The 27,874-nt window shown below is 38.5% G+C and overlaps 2 protein-coding genes across 14 annotated transcripts in view; one reads left to right on the top strand and one right to left on the bottom strand.

Annotated features, from left to right (window-relative positions):
- The window catches only part of LOC124638739 (NPC intracellular cholesterol transporter 1), a 51,301-nt gene extending 32,734 nt beyond the window's left edge, over positions 1–18,567 (top strand). For 3 of the 11 annotated variants that reach the window (XM_047175802.1, XM_047175801.1, XM_047175793.1), the window contains 9 exons: positions 15–186; positions 640–862; positions 1,637–1,768; positions 3,351–3,535; positions 3,949–4,257; positions 4,487–4,582; positions 9,632–9,826; positions 10,270–10,357; positions 11,556–14,036. In XM_047175802.1, coding sequence (XP_047031758.1) covers positions 15–186; positions 640–862; positions 1,637–1,768; positions 3,351–3,535; positions 3,949–4,257; positions 4,487–4,582; positions 9,632–9,826; positions 10,270–10,357; positions 11,556–11,698 — 1,543 coding nt within the window. In that variant the 3' untranslated portion in view covers positions 11,699–14,036. Of the gene's footprint in view, positions 1–14; positions 187–639; positions 863–1,636; positions 1,769–3,350; positions 3,536–3,948; positions 4,258–4,486; positions 4,583–9,631; positions 9,827–10,269; positions 10,358–11,555; positions 14,037–14,059; positions 14,108–15,396 lie in introns of those variants that run through there. The other 8 variants (XM_047175804.1, XM_047175799.1, XM_047175803.1 and 5 more) reach the window with 6 other exon arrangements.
- A 309-nt stretch (positions 18,568–18,876) lies between these two features.
- Positions 18,877–27,266, bottom strand: LOC124638743 (sarcoplasmic calcium-binding protein 1). Of its 3 annotated transcripts, none has more exons than XM_047175807.1 (4): positions 27,091–27,266; positions 24,229–24,395; positions 23,215–23,475; positions 18,877–19,850 (listed from the first exon to the last, which is right to left on the bottom strand). In XM_047175807.1, exons 1-4 carry the CDS (start codon positions 27,140–27,142, stop codon positions 19,728–19,730), a joined length of 603 nt encoding a protein of 200 aa, XP_047031763.1. In that variant the 5' UTR covers positions 27,143–27,266; the 3' UTR covers positions 18,877–19,727. The 3 variants fall into 3 exon arrangements, with proteins under 3 accessions (XP_047031763.1, XP_047031765.1, XP_047031764.1); XM_047175809.1 differs by having other exon boundaries at positions 23,215–23,448; positions 27,091–27,265; XM_047175808.1 differs by having other exon boundaries at positions 23,215–23,448; positions 24,217–24,395; positions 27,091–27,262.
- Positions 27,267–27,874: the final 608 nt, after the last annotated feature.

Raw genomic sequence — 27,874 nt, 5'->3', positions numbered from 1 at the left:
ATTTAATTCCCCAGATTCGACGTGCTCTGCTGTGTCCGCGGCACGAAAGCTTCAGGTGGCGACACGGGCGGTGAAGGCGCTCTGTACAATGTGTTCAAGCAGCTGTACGTGCCGTTCCTCATGAAACGCGAGGTCCGCGCCACCGTCATGATCGTCTTCTTCGCCTGGCTCTGTTCGTCTGTAGCTGTAAGTATTCAAAGAAACTAAACTCAAAATTATCTCCAATTTGAATAAACGTGTTTGAGTTTATACTATAAAATATTGAGAAAAACTATTTTGCGATGGTATCAACTAAAATAAAGGCTTATTCGCCATGTTCAAGTAAAAAATGTATGGGTTTTCGTGCTGCCTGCACTGTTTACAGTTTTACCTTAATGAGCTTTTTATAAAAGAAAGCATGATGTATTTTTACCAAGTCGAAGTGACTTTTCATTTCCATCCTCGATTTAGATTATTGTAGAAAAAATTACATTCATTGTCTCTGTGTATATGACCTTAAATCTATAAGCACATCCAATGATGACTTATTTTCTCCTAGAAATAACGCTGTATTTGTTGACGATTGATTCAACAACGTAGTTTTGTTCCTCTCAACGATCTTTCCATTAATAACACTAACCCATATTTTCTTCATTTCAGGTGGCACCTCACATAGAGATCGGTCTCGACCAGGAGCTCTCAATGCCTCAAGACAGTTTCCAGACAAAGTACTTCCAATATCTCAACCGTTACCTGAACATTGGTCCGCCCGTATATTTTGTGGTGACCGAAGGACTGAACTATTCTGATATGGACACGCAGAATATGATATGCGGGACGAGGTTCTGTAGACCTGATAGTTTGTCTATGCAGTTGTATGCTGGTAAGTTGAATGTTATTTAGGTGATCTTCACACTGCCCCGCATCACGCTGCATCTTGCGTGTCGACGCACCTACGCGCGTTCCTGCGGAAGTGCAGATCTGCATCATCGTGCGGGTTTTTCACGCACTCACGCGCGTAGGTGCGTTTTGTAAATTCACGCACAGCGAGTTCCATTTTCAAATATACACGTTACGCCCATTCAAAATCACGCGCGGCATTGCGGGATTCAGTGTGCCATACCTTGCGTCTCGCCCCGCACCTACGCGCGGGGGTGCGTGTTTCTCCGCATGGATGTGCGTGATCCGCATGAACGCGCGTGGATGCATTTTCAGTGTGTTGGACTATGCGTGTTTTCCATACAAACGGAGATATTTCCATACAACGGAAAAAAACGCATCCACGCACTACGCTGCATCATGCGGGGCAGTGTGATAATCGCCTTAAGAAGATTTTTTTTTGGGGTACGAACATGTGTCATAAGAAAAATGTTGCTTTAAATGCTAGGTTTATGTTGAATTGAAAAAAATTAATTCAGTAAACATTGCGTCTTTAAAAAATGAGAAGACGCTGCAGTTGCCATTTTATTACGCTATTTTTTTTATAAATATCCTGCTATTAGTCAATTTATTGTGCTCAAGGGTTGCTTAAATTCAACCGACTGTATTACTTTTGTATTTTATCTAAAGCCCTTTTTCCATGCTTATCTTCATTAGATCTATTTTTTTAAGTGTTCTCTTTGTCTACAAAAAAATAAAAGCGTTATGTTAATTTCAGCATACCGCAATCCAAACGAGACGTACATAGCTCAGCCGCCGAACTCGTGGCTGGACGACTACTTCGACTGGTCGGCGTTACCCAACTGCTGCAAATACTTCCCCTCTAACTCCAGCTTCTGTCCTAATGATCGTAAGTAGTTTTGTTTTTAGCTAGTTAGTAAATAGCGAAGTTTGTTATGAATTGAAAGTGATGTATTTAAGTGAAAATAATGTATTCATTTCTCAGGAAGAAATATATGTACAGAAATTATGTTTATCTGGTTATGTTTTATAGTTCGGCCATTCAGAGAATGCGTTCCTGACACGTCGCGATTGAACTGACGACGTAACTTTGCAATGGCGTTGCAGTTACGATAAAAATATTTTTGCTGGTTGTTTACCGTTTTAACAATTGAGGAGCATTAAAACAACATTATTATATCAATAATCAATGAATGTTATAATTTTGTGCCAAACTGAGTGTCAAATAACTTGGTAAACAATATTTTTCTAAATCTATACTGCGCTATTACAAGGTTATGTCAGCGGTTTATATTTTGTAGTGCTGTGCTAAAAATAACAGGCAAGTATCGTAATCTGTTCTTATACAGTTATAATATAAAATAATACGTTTTGATTTTCTTTTTAAGAATTGGAAAATAATGGACTATAAGACTTAATTATAACGTTTATGAAATATAAAAATAAAACTATGACCAAACCGCATTTTTATACTTAGATTAAAAATGGTAACCCCAAATGGCGTTATGGGCCGCCATTTTGTGACGCTAAAACAGTCGTCCGTTGTCGTTTCGTGCGCATAGACCACGTTTTTCAAGTGTTTTCGATCTGTTTTTATTTGATTACCCGGCTTTTGTTAGACCGAGATATCAGGATTGATTCTGTTATTGATAATAATATAATTATACATGTAGGCGAAGATGATGATGAAGACACCACCTCCTCAAGCAAATCGGAGTCTGATTAATATTCTGTTCGCACATTCAATTCAATGTACTTGTAACAAAGAATAAATAAAACAATTTTATTATATGAATATTACCTTTTTTTGGTTTCCACTTAAATAACTAAAATATAAAACAAATGATTCCGCCAATTTAAAACGAAAATAATCTTAAAATAATGCGGCGGTTCATTTTGAAGGAACGGTAACGAACTCAGTGTTATGTTGTGCCCATCACTAGTCGTGACTAACTGATAGGTGTCAGGAACGCATTCTCTGAACGGCCGAAGTATAGTTTCATATACCACCCAAAATATAGTTTCATGCTGAAAGAAAGTGCTGTGAGCATAGGAACTTTGCTCGTAATAAAAAGGTTGATATACCAAAACATTACATTCATACTTAGACCTATCACTATAGTTCGGCCATTCAGAGAATGCGTTCCTGACACGTCGCGATTGAACTGACGACGTAACTACATTCATTGATTATTGATATAATAATGTTGTTTTAATGCTCCTCAATTGTTAAAACGGTAAACAACCAGCAAAAATATTTTTATCGTAACTGCAACGCCATTGCAAAGTTACGTCGTCAGTTCAATCGCGACGTGTCAGGAACGCATTCTCTGAATGGCCGAACTATACAAATATGTTGATGTTCTGATGACCAAACTTTACTTGGAATATTCTATTTATTTATTTGTTCCGAGTATGAGAAGAGGCCTGTGCCTTGCAATGAATGCTGATGATTAAGTAAACTCCCCCAGACGGAGCCCCGTGCAAGTCGTGCGGCATAGCGCTGGCGGGCGCCGAGCAGCGCCCCAACAGCACGGACTTCGAGCGCTACGTGCCCTTCTTCCTGCAGGACATCCCCGACACCAGCGGCAGCGGCTGCGTCAAGGGCGGACATGCCGCCTACGGGCAGGCTGTCAACTATAAGATGTTCAATAAGGTACAACTTCATCTACATTATATTCTACCATCTTACGTCTGCTGAAACCTTATCATCATCATCTCCCGAGCCTTCTCCCAACTATGTTGAGGTCGCTTTCACTCTAACTGAAGTAGCTAATACCAGACTGCCTATTTGCCCTCCTTAACCCTGTTATCAGTCCTTGTCCTAAACCTTGAACTACATCACGTCATCGCACTTTACATATATCATTAAGAGGAAAATTTTTGAGTGTATATGTACGTTTGTTACCCCTGCACGCACACATGGCAAAACAAATTTTGTTGCATTTTGACAGCAACATAGCTTACATGACAATTACGAGGCACCTTTTTATCCATATGCGGAAATGCTGCTGCACGAATGAAACTGCTGGCTGAAGCTAGTGCTTTACAAATTAAATTCTGTTTCAGACTCAAGCCCACGTCGGAGCAACATACTACCAAGGCTACCACACAGTACTGAAGACCAGTTTAGACTATTACTCCGCATTGAAAGGCGCTAGAGAAGTCGCAGCCAACTTAACAGAAACTTTAAACAGGAACTTAAAACACCAGTTGAATGGAACAACGATCAATGTGTTCCCGTATTCAGTGTTCTATGTGTTCTACGAACAGTATTTGACGATGTGGCCTGATACGCTGAAATCTATGGGAATATCGGTCCTGTCTATATTCTTGGTCACCTTCCTGTTGATGGGTTTCGATCTGTTTTCGGCTTTGGTAAGTATTGTTTTTTGAGATATTCTAAGTTTTGATAAAATTGTGTTATCCCATTTTCTAGTAAATGCGTACAGTAAAAAAAAATCTCATTAGATGATAATTTTTTTCACAAGTTCATATTTGTGTTAGTATGACTTAGTACTTTTGTATTGTGAATCTGGTTTCTTATCAATTTTCTCTTTTCTGTTATAAATGGATTATGAAATTAACAAATTATTGACGTTTGTAGGTGGTAGTGATTACAATCACTATGATCGTTGTGAATCTCGGTGGAGTGATGTACTGGTGGGGAATCAGCTTGAATGCAGTCTCGTTGGTGAACTTGGTAAGTAGCATTGTATGGTTTTGTAATCTATGTAGTTATATAAAAGAAAGTCGCGTTAGTTACACATTTTATAGCTCAAGAATGGCTGAACCGTTTAAGATGAAAATTAGAGAATTAGCTTAGACTCGGGAGAAGGACATTACACAGGATAGTTTTTGTCACCATTCGTGACGCGAGGTGAAACCGCGGGCAGAAGCTAGTAGTGACCAGGGACCGTACAACCCCGAATATAAGTTAATTCTTTCGAAAGTGTTACAGGTTATATAGCTGCAGTCAATAAAAGTGTTATCTCTTGGTAGTGTTAACCTTTTCAAAACCCTAACGTTAGGGTAACCCTTTCAATAAGTTAACTAGTACAAGATGTTACCGGCTCATGTATGATATCCAATTGAAGTAGATAACCCTTTGAAAGGGTTTTTCGGGGTTTTCAAAGGGTTTTAAATCAAATTATTTTAAACTACATAGGAGAAGGGGAATAGATTTTGACCTTGAAAGCTTGGAATCATTTTCAATTTTTCATAACTGTTTCTTACTCGTCTATAATATTGTCTTGAGCGTAGTCGGTTACAAAAGTTTTCGTTGTTACTGTTGTTGAGTTTTATTAGTATTGTTTAGTTTTTTATTTAGTGCTTATGATTGTTTTGTGTATAAATACATGGGTTAATTGAAAAATGAAAATAACAGTTTTTTTCACGATTGTAAATGCGCTAAAGTGTTTTATTTTTTTATTAATAAATCCTTACCGCAGACTTGGGGGTCCGCGCTTTTATTTACATTTTTTACTTAATTATAATTTTCGCCGTCTTGGCCTCACAAAAACTTATGTCTACTGACTTCTAGTCTTAAGACTATGTGAGTCCACCACGTATTTATGTATATATTATTATTACACAATACTTAACACTATACGCATGGACTTAGTTTCACAAGATTATGGGACAGGAACGGATTGGGGATTGGTCTCATTTCCCGCTAGCGACTAGGGACTACCGCGTGAGAGACGCGGTCATGAATTTGGAGCCTCCTGGACTAAGTGTTTATGATGACGACGTTGTCGTATGTCAGTCCCTGAGCCTCGTAAATGGTTAAGATACGCGACCCTTCACCGGACCCGTATCCCTGGCTAATAAAAAAAGATTTCTCTTCTTGCGTATGAGCCAGGAATAGGGTGTTTTGGGCAGTGATCGATACTTGCGCTCCTGTTAAACCCTTCAAGCTCAGGGAATGAACATGAGACAGCGACGTTTTGGAGTGGACGACGCTGAGTGCGAAGGCCACATCCACTGGGTTACGGTGGGTGCAGAGCAGCTCCTGTGTGATGCCAGCCACCAGATATGGACGGGTATACTTTAATGGGAAAAGATTTTCCCTGTCCAAATATGGTAGCTGATTCACGTCTCCGAATAGGACCACCTCGCTTGCACCAGACAACTTTACTGCCATGACTATGGCCCCAAAGTGGTTCATGAGAGCTTCGTCTACCGTCAAACGGTGACATTTCTCATTTGGATTGAACCCGATGGCTAAAATTGAGGCCATAGTGCGCACCTTTGTCTTCGCTCTATCGCCCAATTGGTGCGCAAGCTTTCCTCTTAGATCTTTGGCCGCTTCAGTTGTCGTGGTGGCTACGACATCCCTCCTCTCGTCGAAGTGTTTCACTACCCAGGTAGTTTTGCCGCACCCCGGCACCCCATTTACCCATCTGATATTGGGTACCGCCCAAGCTTCCATCGATGCTGAGGTGTCTGAGGTCCCAGAAACGGTCTGTGCCATTTCAAGGATACTATCCTCCAGCATGATTTTGGTACATTTGGCGGTAACCAATATCGGGTCATCGTGTGGCGTCAGGAATTTTATTTTGCCGGTTCGCTCCGTTGCCTCTTCGTCTAGGGCCACGAAACCGCTCTTTGCGCTGTAGGCGGCCATGTACGACCCCGTCATTTCCCCTGCAATGACTTGGGAGTTGGCGTTGTCGTCTACCGCCGCCTCTGCGTCCTTCAGTAATACCCGGAGCAGACCCTCATTTTCTCGACGGAAGGTCAGCATGATCTTGTTGCAATTTCTAAGGTTTACCTCCTTTGTGGCCCTTACAAGTGCAACGTATTCCAGGAAAGCGTTTTTGACATGGTCCGTGATGCTAAACACATCGCGAGAGTCGGTGGGCGACCTGCCCCTTGTCCGCTCTTGTAGGCTTAGGCTTCGGCGACTCGGGCTCTTTGGGCTTTTTTCGGAAAAACCGCTCCACTGCTGATTCCTGTTTCGCTGTTGGTGATTTGCGACTGACCGATGAGAATGGTGCTCAGGAAAGAACCGATAGCTTTAAGGCGATTCCGCGCACGAGCGTGCTCCTCTTTGCTGGTGGTATTCCTTTGCTCCTTTGCGGTTTTTGCTGGGCTCTCTCCAGCCCTGGATCTTCAATTTTTTTAGGCGGGGCAAATACTGAAAAATGCCGCCCCGCCTGCCTACCGCGCCCCTGATACCGAGGCGCTCGGGTTATTCGCACACGCTGCACCATAGGTTAAGACAGCCCTGTAGGTAACTATTATGGTTAAAATCAGGCAGCTGCCTGATTTTGCCGCCCCCTGAATTTGCCGCCCGGGGCATGGGCCCCGGCTTCCCCCCCCCCCCTAGATCCGGGGCTGGCTCTCTCAGACCTGCTTTGCGCAGTTGGACGCTGGCTGTTTTTTTTTTTTTTAACGACGTCAAAAATCATCAAATGCTGTGGGTTAGCAGCGGCGAGGGAGTGTCAGACTCTTACTGACTAAAAACCGTCGTGTTCCGTCGTAGGCCTTTCATGTGCCAGGGCCGCGGTATCTCTTTCGAACAACCCGCAGCGCTGTAGGGTTTCCGCGGACTTAAAGGAAATTCAAGGTTTCCCCTCTGTCCTCGTATACTACCACCTCATGGTGTTCCGAGGCTTTTAAACAGCCGAAGCAGTCTGCGACGTCACCCCTTTTCTATTCAACTGCCATCGCGTCGACGCTTATGGTGCGAGCCGTGGGTGGCGCTTCTTCTTCTTCTGCCTCTGCGATCTTTTGCAGAAGTGAGCACACCTGAATGAATGCTCTCCACTCGAGTATTGCGATCGTCTTGCATTTGAATCGCAATAGTCGGCATCGGTGAGAGGCTACTTTCAATTGAGGCAGTGCATGGTACTTGCTGCCTTTTTTGGTTGTCTTGGTGGTGCAACCGTTGAACGGGGCGGCGAGGCCTGGTGCAATGGTTATTCGAGCTCCAGCTCGACTCGAGCCCATGCAGAAGCTTATGCCTATTTTTTCCGCTTCCCTGTTCATAAACAAGGCGACTCCACGCAGTCTTATGCCTGGCACTCCGTCTCCTCCGAATGCCAGAAGCTGTGCGATGGGCATGGTACTTGGAGCTGACTGTTGACTGGTGGGTGATTTCTGTGTTTGCGCTGGTTGTGAGTTGGTGTTAGTAGGTCCTTTGTGTGGTTGTTAATTCTGTGTGTGTTGATTGTATGATAGTCGTTTGTCTGGTTGTCAGTTCTGTAGGTGTCTGTTCTGTAGATGTTTCGTGTATGGTTGTAGTTTGTGTGGTTATCGGTTGAGTGGTTGTTGTTAGTGTTGTTGTCGATTGTGTTGTGGTTGTCGGTTGAGTGGTTCTTGTCTGTGTTGTTGTTGACGTTAAATGTGGTTGTATGGTGGTGGTGTGTATGGTTGTAGGTGTGGTGGTCGTAGCGAGTGTAGTGTAGGGTCCGTTTTGTTGGCCGCAGCTGCGACTATGGCTAGTTTAATGGTTTCCTAGTAGCCGGTTTCCCCATGATCGTGTGGACTGTGGACTGACTCGGTTTCGATCGTGTATTCCAGTTCCATTCTGTCGTGGCAGAACCTTGGACACTCGAAAAGCAGGTGCCAGACTGTTTCATCGCAGCTGGGGTCACAGACGCACGAGGGACTGTTTTTGAGTTGGAATCTGTGGAGATACGCTGAGAATCCTCCATGCCCGCTTAGGATCTGGATGTGTGTCGGTGTAAGGACAGCTTCTTTAAGTCTTCTTTTTGTCGCAAGGACATTTGGAAAGAACACTTTTGTGACCGCTCCTGTGCTGCAGGATTCATATCGCGCTTGCCACATTCTGATACGATACGAGAACTTTGAAAATACAGCGGAGTACATTGTAATCCGCTGTATTTTCTGTCCTCCTTGGCCAGCTGGTCCGCTCTTTCATTCCCTGGAGATCCCACGTGGGCCCTCAGCCAGAAGAATTTCACGTCTCTGCCCTCCTCTCTGATGTCTCGGACGCATCTCTTTATCTTTAGTGCCAGGTGATGTGTGACAGACGGACTCCTCAGCAGCTCAAGCGACGATCTGATGCGCTAAAGTTCGCAAAGCCTATGTTCAGACTCGCCAAGACACAACGGCCGTATTGTAGTTTAGAACTTTAAAGTAAAGGCACGAGATATAAAATTACAATATTTGTAGTCCCAATGGGTTACTGTGTTACAGTCGTTGAAGGGGTAACCCGTTCAAAACGTCTTACGACAAAAAAGTGTAACCCATTAAGAATGGGTTTTTGAATACACAGGTATCAAATCGAAAGGGTTTGAAAGAGGTTATCCATTGATAAGGGTTTTCGTAAAAAAGTGTAACAAATATGAAATTGGTTCTAAAACAACACTTTGTCAAAACCCTATCAAAAACCCTTTCAATGGGTAACCAAAATGGTCCCTGGTAGTGACATAAAAAAGTGTATAAGGTGAAAGTTTAGTTAAGTATTTGATTATATTGTAAGAAAATATTGTAAGAAGATGTTGTAATTTATGTTGATATTATAATATGTCAGAATTGACTATGAAAATTCAACTATCGGTTTGTAATTGTACATAAGTTCGATATTTTTGAAAAGCATTATACAATGTTAAAGAATTTGCCCACTCTGGCACACTGGCAAGCATCAAGGGGTGACAACAGTATTCCGTTGGCACTCGAGGCGGCGTAGGATGATAACGGCATTTCATTGGCATCCCTCGTACTCGGGGCGGATCGCTCCTTCTGAAGCCGTTACTGAGCCGATATTCCTCCCTCGCAGGTGATGGCGGTGGGCATCGCGGTGGAGTTCTGCTCGCACGTGGTGCACGCGTTCAGCGTGTCGGGCGGCGCGTCGCGCGTGGCGCGGGCGGCCGAGGCGCTGACGCGCATGGGGTCGTCCGTGCTGTCCGGCATCACGCTCACCAAGTTCGGCGGCATCATCGTGCTGGGGACCGCTAAGAGTCAGATCTTCCAGGTAAATAAACACACCATTTTTTTTTCACAACTACACATGTGTCTACTTGTCAAAGATAGTCTTTTCAGCAATTGTTCATAATAACCAGGTAAGGAAAAATTAAACGGTTATGTCATCATTGTTATGTTTAGTATCTATTCAGTTTTTGTAAATGATAATTAGTGGTTCAAAAATGTCTATAAATTCACTTATCTCCAAGTATAAGTCTGGAAAAAATATATATTGTAGTAGTTACCATAATTGATGTAAATCATCAAGTTTAAAATGTATCTATCAAAATTTTTTTCACACGAAGAAAATAAAAACACTCATATTTTTTACAACTTTCCAAAGCATTACAAAAATTATAAATTTAGAATTCGTTTTTACAAACTTTTAAACTTTCTTTCGTAAACATGTATACCTTTTATACGTACAAATACTAAAACGTGTAAAAATTGCAGGTGTTCTACTTCCGCATGTACCTCGGTATCGTGGTCCTGGGCGCCGCTCACGGACTCATCTTCCTACCCGTCATGCTCAGCTATATCGGTAAGTGATTAAACTATGCAGTTTTGTGTTATAAGTGACGAGGTTTCACACGTGTGGGGTTTGTAGATGAAATATGTTTTTTTAAAACAGTGCTTGCTGACAATACTTATGATATATAGAAGTATATATTTTTAGCTCTAGTCTAAACTAGAGCTAAAAAATATACACTTTATATGTAATTTTAGATAATATGTATTTTTGATAAAAATAAGGTAAAAAGAATAGCATAAAGTCAAGATTCGGTCTAATGGTGTATGTATCTTTTAAATCATATTGTTTTTGCACCCATCTCACTAGCACAAAATAAATAAGTTTTGGTGGTTGGTCGTTTATGTAGCGTTTTCATGATTTGTTTTTCTACATAATATGTATTCCTATCATCAATTAATTAGAAGAATTGTTGGTCAGCAAGTCATTTATTTTTAGACAATTTATTCATCCATATACAGCACGTGTGCAGCCTTGTCATATCAATGTTTTTCACCCGCACACGGATCGTCAACGACATTTTATTTTATTTTGTAATTTATTTATATCTATAAGTTTTACGGTCTTGCATGCAATGTCTTCGTTTTTGCACATTTTTATTTCAAACTCCGCTTGTATATTGGACCTTTTCAGACGATAAACGTATTGACATTTCTATAGCTTTGAAAAGTCACGTGATTATTTGTTTATAATTATTTTTATTTTTTTCGTTTATTTTCGCTTCTTGTTTAACTCATTAATGTAGGTAGTGCCTTACTAACCGGACGAGGTGTAGACATGCGCTTGTGTGAGTAAAGTGTACACAAATATACAGTTATACTGGATTATTTTATCCTTGAAAATAATAGTGGTTGCAACAAAATACAGGTGTTGTATGTGCTACATTATGAACACTATGCAATAGCTGCTAATTTTATTTACAGCATGCTTATCAGAGTTCATTTGATTCTAATCCTATCATTTTTATTTTCGCTGTCTTTTCACCCTCTATTACAGGGTCGTTTATGTGATTTCTTCTCACAAAATTTTATGACAGTACTAAGTTCTTTAATTCAAATAAAATTAATAAATTACTTACAAATTCATAAACCATTCTACCAACACAGTTCATCGCACAAACAATTGCTGTACATAAGCACGTACCTAGTTGTAACACGCATGTACATACGACCCAGTACCATCAGGCAGGTGATTTGACTCCTGGTTCCAGGTTCCCCGGTCAACAAGCAGAAGCTCGCCAACCAGCTCCTGCGAGGCAAAGACGTCGCCGTCGCAGAGACGTCCCTCACAAGAGTAAGAGATGAGAAGGGACACGCATACACCCAGTATAACTTTGAAACGCTTCCCGCGTGAACTTGCATATAGCGAGAATGAACACGTACGTACCATAGTGGCATAGCGAATGGACCCTCTCATAGTTCTAGATCCAGTTTATAGAACTCATTTTACATTATTGCTAATTGAAATACCTGTAAGTAGAAGTCATATCTGACATCAAAATGTAGGTATTTCAACTAATTTGTTGAGCCTAATTTTTTTACAAAACCATACCATACCAGTTAATTTTAAAACCATCGTTCGCCATGCCTTCACATGAAAAATTTAAAAATTACCATTGATTTGTTTAGTTCATTCTCGTTACAAGTTCCCGTACTAACGCATCGGTGTATTGTGTAAAGTGGGAAGGTGCTGCGACTAAGATGCGTCAGTAGACCCGTCATACAAGTAGCACAGGATAAGGTCCTTAGTATTATACCCTTACTACAAACTTATATATTTTTATGACTAAAAACAACCAAAACTTAGATTAATTCTAGAATAATTTTAAAATTAACGGCCACGCATATGATGCGTTCCAAATTTAAATTTCTTTTTTTTTAAGTTTAACCAAAGATTTCGGTCAAATAAGGTTGGTTAGCATAAAGTTTGGTTAGTTTTTAGTCATAGAAATATCGCGCGGGAATATGGTTCTCTTCCCATTTATTGTTGAAAGCATTTATTGTATATGGCGGTGATTGGGATTTGAAACATTTATGTCTATCTCTTTTAGAATACACTTTTGTTACTAATATATAAATTAAGGAAGGATTTGGTAACTGTTCAAATCCCAAACACTGTGGCAAGGGGTTGGTTTCTAACCAAAATGGTTTTGGGGACACCCTTTTTTATGTGTAAAAAATATCACGAATATAATATTTTTTATTGTAATCTGCATGTATCGATCGTCGTATTCCTAGTTGTGTACCGATAGCGATCATTCCTATTGAGTTCGAATTTAAAATTTTATTTTTTTATTTATTGATGTATCTATGTTTTGTGTCACTGCCTTCATTTTATTTTGCACACATTTTTGAAGTACTTACTTAAGATAATATCGTTCACCTCGCTAAATAGTTGATGCTTGAGAATTTAAACAATTCATAGACAATTCCGTCGATATAACATGACTCATGTTTTTGACGGCACTTATTCCACAGTACTTAAATATTCAACAAGGCAGTGTCGTAGCGAATATAATAACTATAAATAGAATTAATTATTATTTATTTAGTGACTATTGGCGTAACTGAACAACAGAGGTCTAATTATTATAAAATTTACTTTTTTACATAGCTTTTGACACCAATTTTAATAATATAGGTAGGTTAAAATTTAATGATAACCGGCCTAGACTTTTCGTTACGCCTAGAAATGGCGCGGAATTATTCCATAAATGTGAATTTTTTGATGAAAGAATATTTATTTGCACGCTTTATATGGTAGTGTTAGTGATAGACAGCCTGTATCTTAGTTAAGACTTTGTGTGAGAAATTGACATTTTCCTAAGAAAGATTGAGAGACGGATGTGAACATTGTGTGCAAAAGCTGGATTTATTCAGTGATAACTTGTCTTAAACAAATCGCCAAAATACTACACCGTGGTGTGTGGTTTCTGTCAGTATTAACGTGTTTAGAGTCGAACTCCAGTGTCCTAATTAATAGCTGTTAATATATTGCCTTGAAATACTATTTACCTTTACACACAATTTTGATACAGGCATATTTATTCAATAGCAACTTTTTTGTAATAAAGAGGTTAAATATCACTCTGCAACTCTATGGCAGTGTTCAGTAGAGTGAAACTGTTTAATTTGCGATTATGGACAATTTCTCCACATTACAACGTAGGCTTTGCATAAACACAATGTATTGAGTTTTTTACTATTTATTTTTTCTCCTAAATTCTGACTAACAAAGGGATAAGTGAAAGTACTAATGGTAAAGCTGAAGCTTGGTGTTGGTCAACTCGCTCCTTCTGTAGTAGAAGCTTTAAATGCAAGGAGCTGTCTGTCTTTACAGGTACATCTGTAAAACGACAAGGAAATTAAGAACAAATTATATTTATTTTAGTCCAATGACTTGTTTTGTACAATCTGTATTATTATTTGTGATCCTTCAGAGATTTCGATTACTTTAAGCACCCCTCTAAGTTCCTACTAAAGATAAATGTTATAATTTAAACAAATATATTCCTTAGTGAATGCCAAATGCTGAATGAAATTGTTAAAGAAATTATCACAAACGATGGGAATCTCCTACTTAATCTTAGTACTTACTTAATTTAGAGGGAAATAGTTCTGTATTTAATTAAAGGCACCATATTGTCAGGCAGATTTTGTGATGATAAAAATAAATTATGCTTTTTTAATTATTTGTTTTTGTTTTATTTTTTAGTTGTAAAGCACCTATGCATGGTATGAGTGCACAGCTCAATGTTGCCAGGTATGCATTTCAGTTATGCATGAATACGTTGGTTCATACACAATGCTCATTTAAGTGCAAATTGGGAAGTTAACCCTGGTGTGCATGTAGTAAATGAATAACACTTGCACTGCTAAAATTTAATAATAAATTAAACAAGTACATTTTGCACTTAAAGCGGGGCTTGTTACTTCATAACTCAGTATATCATCACATAAAAGCACTATAGAAGCAAATTGTAGGCAAATAGTACATTTACGTTGACGTAGGAACGAAAGGTCCAATGTACAGCTAAAACAAAATTTAATGACGAACTTTTTCCTTATGCCTAAGGAGCTACTGAGCCCAACACTGAACGTAAGAAACATATTTTTATAAGATGCACTATCACTTAGTTTGTTCCAACTAGAAACTGAATGAAGTGCACAAAATCTCAAGTATGTTATGTACGGAAAATTTTATATTAGCACAATATAAAAGTAATGATAAATTGACAAAATAATTTTATTTTAACACGTGTTGTCCTGTCGATTTTCCTTATACGTGTACCATTTAATTCAGGATATAAAATTGATTCTGATATCTATTGATAACTTTATCACATCACATAATACCGATTAACAGTTAAAATAATCTATTACACAATAATTTTATTGAATGAATAATTGCAAAATTGTGTCAGTATCCACAGTAGGCAACAAACTGAATTGTTTAGTTCTATGTAATTACACAAATTCACAATTTTTCAAGTAGCTTTTACTGTGAAAGCCACTTCTCACGAGCTCATTCACTTATCATTTCTAGAACATCATACACCTATGTTCGCTTTCTCAGAATTCAAACCAGAACTATCCAGTTCTTACTAGTTACGAAGCAAACATGCATGACTGTAACTACTTAACTTTTTATTACAGATCTACAGATTATTTATCTTATCTTCAGATCTGTCCGTCTATTCGTCCATGCTTGTTTTCCTCGTCTAATTAAAATCAATGTACCGCATGATAAATTGGCAATGTTTCACGTCATTATTGTTTTACAGAACTTTTGGCATGGATATTTGAGTCAAATTTATGTAGGTACAGGGCCGTCTTAACCTTGTCTTGGGTCCCCACGCATTCACGTAAAGCTAGGGAAAAAATCAGGTTACTCTGTGAAAAGTAATCCCAAAAATTGTTGTCGTTTAAAAAATGAAGACTGCATTTCTATCTTGGGGCCATTGAAGCGGGACCCAGACAAGCTTATAAGACGACTCTGCAGTTTAACTAGGACTATTAAGTCCTGAAGTTATATAATCCCTTATTTACCAGGCATAACCCGGCGTCGGGGACGTTGGCGAGTGCAGCGGCGCGGCGCCACCTACGGCAGTCTAGACGACTCGCCGAGCGCCGTGCTGGCCTCGGGCAGCGGCACCGTCAACGGCCTCACCGATGAAATGTGAACTCAACTAGGGCGTAATCTTACCAATACTCGCTAAATAATATTACTGCTATGTGTTTTTATACATAAGCTGCCTTTAGAGCTGTTAAAACCAAAATTTTGAACAGATAATAATAATAATGTAACTCGTTAACGGAATAGAAGTTTAACTGTGGGTTGCACCATTAATATTAACGATAAGCAAACTATAAACAGACTTCAAATCGCTGATTTAACAATTGGCAATTTCAAGGCTGGTTATGGTTTGGTTATCGTTATATAAATTGGTTTTATGTAACCCACCCCAGATGTTTTTAATGCTGGTCCTCCTGTGTTTGTTTCTGCAGGCGGAAAGCGGAAAAGTAGTGAAAGACATCAAGTTTACTTTGTGTCATATTAAATTGAAAACGATAAAGTGGCATCATGTTGTAAAAACATTTAGTGGTAGGTACTAGGATTTAGCGAGTAAAGGTACAAGTCGTTGTAAGATTTATGACAACACGGTAAGTTTATAGTTCCATAGATCTCCTGTATTACGCCTTGTTGTATAAATCTTATGCGTGTTCTAGTGAAGTTGGACAGTGGACTCGATTAGTGAACTATGTAGCGAAATTATATTCTAAGTTAGATGTAAAATGACTGGATCTTTTCTGACGGAGTTTTATGAAGCATTTTCAACCTTATTATCTTCAGAATAAGGTTGCAAATGTTTCGTTAATTCTATGGACAAATCTCTCATGTTCGAGACAGCTGTTTGCTTGTGATATGTACTTTAGAAATAGGAATCTTTATTCTAAGTATTTAGTTTGTAACTTCATATATTATGGGAAGATAGGGAGGTTTTTAACCGTTTTATACAAATATTTCAATGAAATCTTTATATCTAAAAATAACCACTTTACCTAATACACTAAATATTATTATCATTTTTTATAGTCTACTAGCCGTTTTCCCGCGGTTTCACCCGCGTCCCGTGGTAACTATTGCCCGCACCGGGATAAAATATAGCCTATGTTACTCGTAGATAATGTAGCTTTCGAATGGTGAAAGAATTTTTAAAAACGGTCCAGTAGTTTTTGAGCCTATTCACTACAACCAAACAAACAAACAAAGTTTTCCTCTTTATAATATTAGTATAGATTATGTACTTATGATATTTTTATTTTATAAAATATTACTATCATTTTAAATTCTCAACAATACAAACAGATATTTATTTAGAGGTTTAAGAAAAGAGTTTTTAATATTGTTTTGTATCATGCTTGTTCTTAGATTTTGTTATTTTGTTACGCATAATCTACATGTATGATGAAATAACTTTAGCTCTGAACAGTCAAATATCTGAAAAGACTTCGTCCTGAAACATACAGGATTTGCTCTATCAGAAATGCTAGCAAACGGTATGTGACAGGACAGTGATGTTTTAAGTATTAATATAATATACAAGAGTTTTATAGTATAAAATATCGATAGACCAAGGAATAGTCGAAAGTTAGTTCACTTCTGAGAAACAGAAGTCTATGATATTATTTTATGTTTCTCTTAGCAAAAGATATTATAGTTTAGCAAAGATTTATATGTAGGTATATATGGGAAATATAATTCTGGGTGATTTATATGCACCATTTTACGTGCACATCTCATAAAGACCTGTTTACACTGTAGTGCATTTGATATGCAACGTTTTATAATTACAAGCACTGTTCTCGTGTGAAAGGGTCGCGTATCACTAGTAAATCGTAGGAATACTGATTACATGTTAGGATATCTTGACAAAGTCAGATGTTTATATAAAATATATATTATCTAGTGTAACGATGTAGGAGTTAGTAAAATATGTAAACTCGAGTACCTATCCAAAGGTTAGTTAAAAATTATTATAAAAAGCTTTCGATGTTTAGAAGTGTTTTATTGGATAATAGATGTAAAGTTAGTGGTTTTCGGTAAAGGGGAGAGTCGGGTAATTTAAACTATACAAGACAAAGTCAATTTGTAATTGAGATATCTCATTGATAATGAGGTATTCATAGAAGATTGTAATTGTAGGTTTTGAGTAAACTTATCTAATCACGTCTTGACTGCTAGTGTAAGTTTAGCAAAGCTTTCTTTTGCCTGTGCCTTTGAGAGTCAATTTGACGCTAAAGCATTACACTAACATTGTTAATCGATCTTGAAAATTGTTTTCGAAATTATTCATCTAAATACGTGAATACAAATCTATGCTTTACTATGCGAATGAAATACTGCCATGCTAATATAAATAAAAGGTGTGACAATATGGAAATCAAGTAAAGTATTGCTCTATTAAAATTTATAAAATTGCTAAAATGTTTGATTGCGCAAGCATAGCGTGCATTGGCAGTGTTGCCTGACGCAATTTAAAACGTTGGTGTGGCCAGGCATATTTTTTTTTATCACCTCACAGGTCGATATAGTGAAAATAGTAAATTGTTCATAATTGACTTTTGTACAATATTATCATAAAGATATCAGATAGAAGTACCATGTATAAACAAGTATGAATCTTCCTTTTTGTAGCTAAGCTGTAAACAGCCTAACTTAGGTCCTATAACATATTGTGTGTACAAAACTTGTTATAACTCATAGAAATAAGTATTACACGTTTTGTTGATATTTACCTGTACCTCTGCAGAATCTATTTTTCGAACATTTTTGTATAGGTATAACTCTATCATCAAGCTTACTTTCTGATTTATTTGACGTAGGTATACTGTCCCACTACTGGGCAAAATATAAATAATTTTGTACATTTGATTTCTGTCTATATAAAGTACTAATAAAATATGTTGTATTGGAAGTTTTGATATTTCAACTTGATTCCCATATCTTCAAGTTTTCACTTTTCTTTTTGAACTAATGTAAATTGTACTTACCCACTGATTAATAAATTGTATATAGAGGTAAATACCATATTGATGTCTATAAAAGTTTTAAATAGTGTAATTTGTACGTATTACTTGTCTAAAGTCTATGTTTCTCAAGATATTCGATGTATGTAAAATCTGTGTAATAGAATTTATAATAAAGGAGAAAACCAAATATTTTGTGGGTTTTAATATTAATATGTTCCACGTCCATCCACTCCCAATTTATCAATATTTTTATACTAGCTTCTGTCAGCGGTTTCACCCGCATCCCGTAGGAACCACGGCACGAACCCGGATAAAAAGTAGCCTATAGCCTTTCTCGATAAATGGGCTATCTAACACTGAAAGAATTTTTCAAATCGGACCAGTAGTTCTTGAGATTAGCGCGTTCAAACAAACAAATAAACTCTTCAGCTTTATAATATTAGTATAGATGAGGATCTACCTAGGTACACGTAAAAGGATTCATACAATCAATAATCATTTTATTCTTAACAATTTTGATATATTTCAATTTTAACAGAATAAAACAATTAATTAAGGATATATTTCAACATCGTGGTGACTAGATTCATTTTATATGTTTGAGCACAACATTTCCCGCGCATTCTTCACAAATATTAAAACTAACTGCCGTTGCATATTAATAGTTAATAAATAATAAAGATTCGTAAATAAATCTCATAGTCTCTCGTTCGTTTCACTTATTATATAATTATAATGATACCATACGGTAAATAAATAAACATCGATATGAAATCAACATTCCAGAAATTATAAAAATCTCACAATAAACACCATAGGTAACGAATAACAACAATGAATAAAAGTACACGAATAAATATATAAATACAGGACACGATTATAAAAGATTATAAAAAGTATCTAAACAACTCTCTAGCATTGTAAATACTAATAAATTACAATAAATAAATAAACAAAACATTTGAAAAACTCCCAAGTGTAATAAATTGTTGAAAAACTTTACGTAATTCGGAACGCATCACAGATATTAGACTAGCATTATAATGGTTTTATTTTTAACCTGTATCGACGCTGTTTGTGTATTTTTGGCGCGTTTACCGCGGTGCGTTGAAATTAGAAATGTAATTTTGTAAACAAGCGTTCGACAGAAACGTCTTCACAACACCTGAACTTATAAATATTTACACATTACAAGAGTAATTTTGATTTTATGTGGCAATAAAAAAATATTATCGATACTCAATCTCTGTTTAGACTGTTTCCATTCGTCCAGCTTTAGTTAGCTGGTAGATAACAAATAGGTGTCTCAGTCATAGCAATGGGCCTAACTATACTAAGTAAGGCTACTATTATATTTCTAATGGCCCAAATAGATGGTTCGCTTGGCAGTCGTCACCTTCGTGGCCAAGGAACTGTGCGAAGAGTTCTTGGTATCGCGACAGCGTCAGACCACCTTTCCTTCTGTCGTCGTCCTGTAAAAAAAACAAACTACAAATAAGACCAAATAGGTATAGACAAGACAGGCATGCTTGATTTCTGAGTTGAGAGGAGTGATGATCAGAAATTGTTCTCCACGTTCAAAAACTGAGATTTGCTTAATTAAAGTATCGTTAATTTGTTCAAATGCCACAGGCAGACGTGCTCTCGCGCCTACAGGTGCCACATGAAAGGATTTACCCTTTCATGTGGCACCTGTAGGCGCGAGAGCATAAACTTGTCTCTGTCAATTTACTTATCTCGCGTGTGATCCCGGCAGTAATTGGAATCAAAGCGTGGAAGAAGTGTTAACTAGAAGGTGCGCCTACGCAGTCATCGTAACGATTGGCCCCGCGCCAGGAAGAAAGCTCTCTTTATTGTTTTATAAATCTTGTTGCATAATTTTATTTCTGGTTATCGCTTTTTGTAACACATATTACATATGGACGTTATTTCTGTGCTGTTTGCGCTATATTTGACTCTTGGAAAACATCGTTTTGCTTAAAACGTAACTATATAGATGGACTTGCTATAGGTGGCTAAAGCCCTGTATAGGAAGTAAGCCCATAGACACAAATATTCCATGTAGTCAACGCCTACATTGAACATTAGCTGAGAGAACAAAGCCAACCATTTCTTGCGAAAAAATTGGTAAAGTTTTAAAAACTTTTATTGCAAATCCAGCCAACTGGAAATGAAATCCAATTACCGTTTTAGGCTTACTATAGGAAAATCACCTAAGACCGCCTACAATGTAGTCCTATATGTACATAGGAACTGAAATCAGAACTGATATCTTAAGGAAAGGATAATGCAATCTTGATTGCTATTAAAACGCGATATTTATAGAAAAGCTAATCAACCAGATGCAATTTCATAAAATATCGACAAACGTGAAGTCGTTAATCAAATTGAAATATTTCTTATTCTAACATTACTGACGAATTATGTCGGCTATCACACAGACATATTACTTAAATAGCGCACTCAATGATTCATAATTTATCTGCTGTATAATAATCTATTTTGACTTCAAAAGATTTTGCAGAATTTATCGAATCGGTCTTGTGATCTGGTGTTAGGTGCTTTTTAAGTGATAATAATTTTCAAATCATTTTCGTCCAACCTTCTCTCATCATCAATATGGCAATTAAAACGCCTCCTGTTACCTACATCTAAAGTTCCACCGATGTGCATAACGATTTTCTCATACTGAGAGCGCAAAAGTTATGATAATCAAATTGGTGAAAGAAAAAAGATCTTTTCGGACTTTTTGAACTTTAGTCTTCTAATCTTTTCCTCTAAAATCGGCGCATAATCAGAAATTCGAAATATTTTCTGGCCCAAACCCATAGTTCCCTAGGTACCCAGATAACGTACACATGGTATAATGCCTAGGCTTTCAACGAAGATGTTTGCAAAGGCTTGTCAAGAGCCAATTAGTTCGCAATGAGCAGTAATCGCACATGTCAATGCCATCAATCTGGTTCGGAAGCCGTTGCCAACGGCACGTGGCTAGGCGATAGGTATTTCTAGAACTGCGTGTATTACTACACGATCTATATTCTGAACGTGATTGGCGTACGTCTATGTACTAATGCATAGACATCATTTACAAAGCGAAATACATAGGTATGTAAATATGCCCATTAAATCAAAAGATGAGTTAGTAACATATCCAGAAGCTTCAGATCCCGACAAAATGCCTTTACGCAAACGGATTATTTTTGTTTTACCCAGTTTTGCAGTTTATTAGACACTAAAACCCCTCCTTCATTGATAGTCCGATTAGAAAACCTAACCCGCCTTCTGGCGCAATCAAACAATAACACCTGGCAACACAAGTCTAAGTCGACGTCACCAGGCTGTTAAAGGACATCACGAGTATGAGGTCCAGCCTGGTCGAGCTGCAATTGAAGCTGGAGGCATCACAATCCACCATCGGTGATCTACGTAGCGAGGTAGCAGAATTGCGAAACTCTGTATGTAGGTCACACGCGCATGCCAACAGCGACAACACACGCCACGGACAGGTCAACGCATCGCCGCAACGCGCCGAGTCAGCAAAATTGCACTCGTCGCCTGCCGTCGCCACTACTAGTGATGCGTCACCGTGCCCCGCCCTCCCCGCGTCCCCTGCCTTCGGGACGCCGACGAATGTAAGCACGTCTAGGCTTGGACGTGTTTACTCGGATGCCGTAAAGCGAGATCCCGTCCAACGGCCACCTAAAGCTACTGTGGCGATACAAAATCAGCCCGAAGGAACCCGAGGCACGGTACAATCTGTACCATGTAAAGGGAAAGCTGATGCAGATGGTTTCGTCAAGGTGGAGAGAAGGAAGAAGAAGCCATCTAGCCGAAATCAATGCGGAACTGCGTTGACTGGTCCGAACATGCTGCTGCGCCCCGCAATACCGACGACGCAGCTGTATGTTTCGCGTTTACATCACTCCACGAAGGTCGAGGAGATCGTGGAGTATATACGAGTCAAGACGAACTGGACCTTAAGAGTCGAGAAGTTGGAGCCGAGACACAATACTAATTTCAAGTCGTTTGTGGTACGTGTGCCGACTCAACATCTCGACATGTTCCAGGAACAGTTTTGGCCGAAAGGTGTCGTTTTCCGGCGATTCCGCGGGAGGCTACGCGACACCACGCAGTGCAACACGACACCGCCTATTCGTGTAAACAAATAGAATTGATGATTGTTTTTTATTTTTGTATGTATTAGTTTATAATTATTTTAATGTTATTTGTGTATTGTATTTTCTATGGGCCCTAGTTGCCTGAATTAAAGGAATAAATAAATAAAATAAATAAATAAATAAATAAGAAAGTGCGCTGATTCTGGGACACCAACAATGATTGCAGACCACAGTGATGCTGAGAATAACATGATGACCACGAAAAAACAGGTGTAAATAAGTATACTAATACTAATATTCTGGCTAGAAGATATATCGAGCGATTAGTAGAACGTCTTAATTATTTGCTCCCAGGTAGGTATGTTAAAACGATCGTTAGATAAATTTTTCGCAGATTGACAGGACCTACCTCAAAATTACTGCAAATCATAATTAAATCACATTTAATAGCCTGACTCTGCAATGTTGTTGCCAGAAGTACCTAATCGTAAATTTAGAATTAACGTATTTTTAGAAACATTTAAATTCTATCTAGCACTGGTTTTAATGAGACGTATCCTACGCATCCAGTGCAATATGTTATACGAAGTTCACTCTTTGAAATGGACCATGTATGATCAACAGGTAGGTATGTACTTCAAACTCTACTACATAAATTACATGCTAAGATCCTTAGGTACACAAAGTTCCTACTAAGGCCAAAATTAATACTTACATTGAGTAGGGAATTGAAAGCGTCGTCTATAACTTTGATGTCCTCCAACACCATCCGTTGTACGCAGTCGTACCTGTACTCTTCGATCCCGATCACTCCATCCATATTTATGTCTATCATCCTGAAGTTTGTTTCTATAAAAGCTTTCATGGCCTGAGGAAAGTCCTCGTATCTACGGCCCACACAGCTGTTCTTGACAGCCTGTTTGAATTCATCCACCGTTATTGTGCCGTCCTGCAAAAACTTGTCATTGAGAACACCCTGTTGGGATTAAAAAAAAATAAAAAAGCGGGAAGCGTGTGCGTGGCTGTGCGTGTGTGTCAATTGAAAATTAGGTTGAATTAATTTATAAGTATTTTGTTAAATTATTCTACTGTTGTTATTGTTTTAGACTGTGTTATTTCAATTAGACTAACTACTAAAACCATCTAATAAATAGCAATCAAGTTTCAAGTTTACTGACTTTTTCTTTCTCTTTATCGTCTCCTAATACAATATATGTGGAAGTGTTTGAAGGTGTATATTTGGTGTGTACCTACGTTTTAATTGTGTGAGTGTTTGTGTCGATGTCGAACTTGATTTTTTGTAGAATAAACCACCGATAGAGATGAGAAAAAGTTTTTCATGATGGCCACTCGCTTATCTGCAAATTGGGAGGTGGGTACAATTTGACATAGGTATATCATCATCCTCCTGCCCCTATCCCAATTAGATTTTGGATCAAGGGTGCCACTTTCAAACTTCCTCTTTATAACTCATTCCTTATCCTCATTCACCACACATTCCAACATTCTTATCTCTGCAGATTTTTTTTACCTAAACCTTTCTATTTTGAAACCATTCACAGAATGTAAGCGACGATCACAGACTTCACAAAACAGGCCAAGATGCAGAAGTTTCTAGCATCTACGTTCTAGAAGTCTAGATAGAGAGATAGTTAGCGTTATTGCGTCCTCCGAAGCGTTGCCGACATCGCTATAGTGTAATGTGTGGATAACCGACATAGTCTGGCACCTTGTCGAAGTCCGCCAGCTGCGCGATCTCCTCCCAGAGGCTGAGCATGATGTGCTGGTACTTCTGCAGGCGCGCGGCGCTGCAGTCGCCCTTGCCTTCTAGCACGCACGTGCGCAGCGCCAGGCAGTGGAAGTCGTGCGCATCTAGGTAACCGTTGTTGTCGATATCTGGAACAGATGTTGAACAGTTTTGAAAATTGACATATCTACATACGTTATAAAAGGAGACCAACGTCAATGATTTTGTCCCTTAACATGTTGGCATAACTAAACGATTAAATCGTCATTTTATCTCAAACACATTGTAGTAGTGCCATCAGATTTGCTAATCATCAATCCAATGACAGGTTAATAGCCCTAGTGATGATATAGCCATCATGTCAACACGCGACATCTGCGCTGAGGACAAGAGCGAGGTTCATTAACATTGTAGCAACGATGTCGATCCCCAATCGTGTCGCAATGAGTTAGCAAACCAGCTGCGGCTGCCCACTTGGCTTCCACTGCATGTAAACAATAGGCAACTATTAATTTAATGGTAGCACTCATGCCAAAACCCAGGGATCCTTCATTTCGCAACCATTAGTGGTTTTTCAAACAGATAATTGATGTCGAAGATTGAGTGGCGCGGGTGTTCAACAGCCAGTGGAAAACGTACATCAATAACTGAATTTGCCAATCATAATAATAGATTCGATGTTAAAATAGTCGATGAAGACATCTGGGTACAGGGGAAGCACGCGTTGCCTGATATTAGTACTAGATATCTGTAGTCTGAACCAACTACCTAATAGGATGAACAAAATAAATATGTATAAGCGAAAAAGTTGTCCATAAACGAATTGGAAGTACCTATTGGAACTCATTTTTTGAGGGCACTACCTTTGTTGCCTGTTCGAAATTGAATAGTACTGTAAAATTAATCCTTAGGTAGGTAGGTACTACCGCAGAGAAGATCAAAAGTTGTTACAAATTAAATGATGCCAGATCACAGACACGTTATATATTTTACAAACGTCCACAAACATCGAGAGGGTGAAACGAAACATTGCTCATTGAGTTTGTGTCTCGAGTGATACTTTTCTTAGGAGATAGTAATTGTGAAATCTTGGCAGGTTCGACACGAGATCTCGCGTACGTTCTGTTGTTAATAGATTGATGACCACCTATAATTGCTAAATGAATTCTGTACAGGTCACTGTCATGACGACCACATCTAACATCTCCTCTCGATGCATGTGTGTTAGGTATTTTAAATGGCATACAAGCCAATGTCGCTAATGAAGCTTTTTAGATGCACTTCTAGAAATTAAATTAGGGTAAGGGTGGTAGGTTTAACCGGAAATTGTTTAATTATCCTGGCTTAGACAGTGAAGCGAACGCGAACTTTATCAAGGAAAGAAAGTGAATGAAGGCATGAGACGAGGTCCTGAAGGCGGGGGCGGAGGAACTAGTGATTAAACTTATGTACTACATATTTATCTCAGAGAGCTAGTTGTGATTTAGGTAAGTATATTAGTCATATAATTGATAGGTAGGATATACAAGCTGTTGATTTGCATCCGTGCCATATTCAAGGAGGTAATTATGCTAATGATTCTCGACCCAAATCAATAAAAAAATTGGTACGTAATTTTTTTTCTCTATTTTTTTTCGGAATTCTGTAAATGTCATCTAGCCTTATTTAAACTTGGCGCGTATGTTACTGGCGTTAAAACCGTGCTGCACCCTCACACAAACGCAAACACAAAGCATACGCAACGATCACTCATAAATTTCATTCATAAAATTGGATTACTTCGGAAATACCACGACATTACAATGACAAAAAAAGCAGTGCATATTAGTTATTTCCCATCTACTGTAATTCCAATCGATTATTTACGTATTGTATGTCCTCCTCCTGAACTATGGCACAAATGCAAATCAACACCTTGTATATTATCTCAGGCTACATTTTTCGAGGATGCGCATTCATCGAAGTATAAAACCTCGTTTAAATGCCAGCATTAAGTTTATCTGCTACCTACGTGCGCAAGGTAGGCGAACTCATGAATGAAAAGCTACGGAAACATTCTTTACTTTATGTTTATCTTTTAAAAAATAATGCTGGCAGCAAAGAAATATTAGCAGAAAAGAAAAAACAACAGCGGAATTTTGTGCAGAGTGCAAAATAGTGTTATTCTACTAAGTAACTGTAAACAAAATGATGAGGAAGTATCGGATGGTTCTAAAATCGCTTGTTGTCTTGTTGATGCACCGCTATAGTTTATTCTAGACTATTAGACTGTTATGAATGAATCAGTGTCTCAAAACTGATAGTATCTACGTATATCTTGTAAACTTGTATTAGGCATCAGCACGCCATGTCAGTTTGAAGATAAATGAATTTTTAAAAATAAAAACTTCGAGCTGGGTCCAGTCCAACAATACAAAACAATTAACTGATTGTTTGATACTTTGTAGACAGACTGGCGTGGACGACTTTTTGGATGGATTGAAGTAAGAATGGCATAAGGATCACCTTTAAAATAAAAATGTTACCTAGTGCATTGAGTTTATTTGTAAATGCTTTTTAAGCCGAGACAGAACTTTCGAGTAAAATATAACAAAAAATCTTATACGTTAAGATCAAAACGATCTAAGCACTCGTTGTCTATCTTAACCAGGGAGAGATTTCTTTTGTGCTTTATGATATCAACGTAAGCAATAGGGTACACAGCGGTATTATTTCCTAAAAAGCTTGTAATCACACAACATATCTACAACAACAAATACATCTATTCAGTCATACCCCCGCTATTATCCTTTGACGTGCGGAAAACCCAAGGAAAAACTCACGATTAACACTGCAAAGACTCACCGTACAGATACCGCACAACAAACGCAACTCTGTTATCCCAGGAGTACGCCATATTGATTGATGATCAACTGTTAGTTTGTTTAGAAGTTGTATCGGTTTATAGGAAGCTTATAGTAGCGCGGCGGCGGTCGCGGCTCAACTGACGGCCGCCGCCCGCGCCTCTCCGCTCCGAATAAACCAACGAAATAAAACAATATTACAAGACGACCACGTCACCAGACACCCTAAATATCTACGCAACGTGGACAACCCGTTCTTCGTTGGCAGGGACACTCGGGCCCAGCTTACGGCACAGTGGCCTCTTCATTGCAAGGTCGTGGGTTACATTACAGCGCATCTAAATTAAACAGACTTTTTATATCCACTACCAATCGTCGAGTAATTATAACTGCACTAATGACTAATGGGTATCGCATTCTACAGTTGCATCAAAGAAGCTCAGGCGACATTTGGATGTGGGACGATAATCTTACGCTTTGATCACCAGCTGAGTGCTCACAGTTTTGAGATCTATGACAGCAGCCTTTTATCAAAACTAGGTAACAAAACCTTGCATAGTCATATTGTCACAGAGATTGCGGTTACAAATATTTTTATCAGAATTTGGATAAAACGCGATTAACGCAACTGTAGGTTTCATAAACCAATTAAAGGCAGGAGGATAATGACAGATATGACGAGATCCAGCACTGCCGGGAAACTAGGATCTCTCATTATTTATGAAGAGCGACACATATTAGGTCCAGCAACTGGGACTCTGACGATATACCTATTACTTCTGAAA

This window comes from Helicoverpa zea, chromosome 18 (assembly GCF_022581195.2).
Source record: "Helicoverpa zea isolate HzStark_Cry1AcR chromosome 18, ilHelZeax1.1, whole genome shotgun sequence".
Lineage (NCBI taxonomy): Eukaryota > Metazoa > Arthropoda > Insecta > Lepidoptera > Noctuidae > Helicoverpa > Helicoverpa zea.
The sequence above is the reverse complement of the archived record's forward strand: the minus strand, read 5'-3'. Positions and strand labels throughout refer to the sequence as shown.

Coding starts and splice junctions, on each gene's coding strand:
- LOC124638743 (XM_047175807.1), bottom strand. CDS start 27,142: ATGGCGTACTCCTGGGATAACAGAGTTGCGTTTGTTGTGCGGTATCTG. Junction 24,396..27,090: donor TGTTGTGCGGTATCTGTACG/GTGAGTCTTTGC, acceptor CATCTGTTCCAG/ATATCGACAACAACGGTTAC. Junction 23,476..24,228: donor AGCTGGCGGACTTCGACAAG/GTGCCAGACTAT, acceptor TAATCCCAACAG/GGTGTTCTCAATGACAAGTT.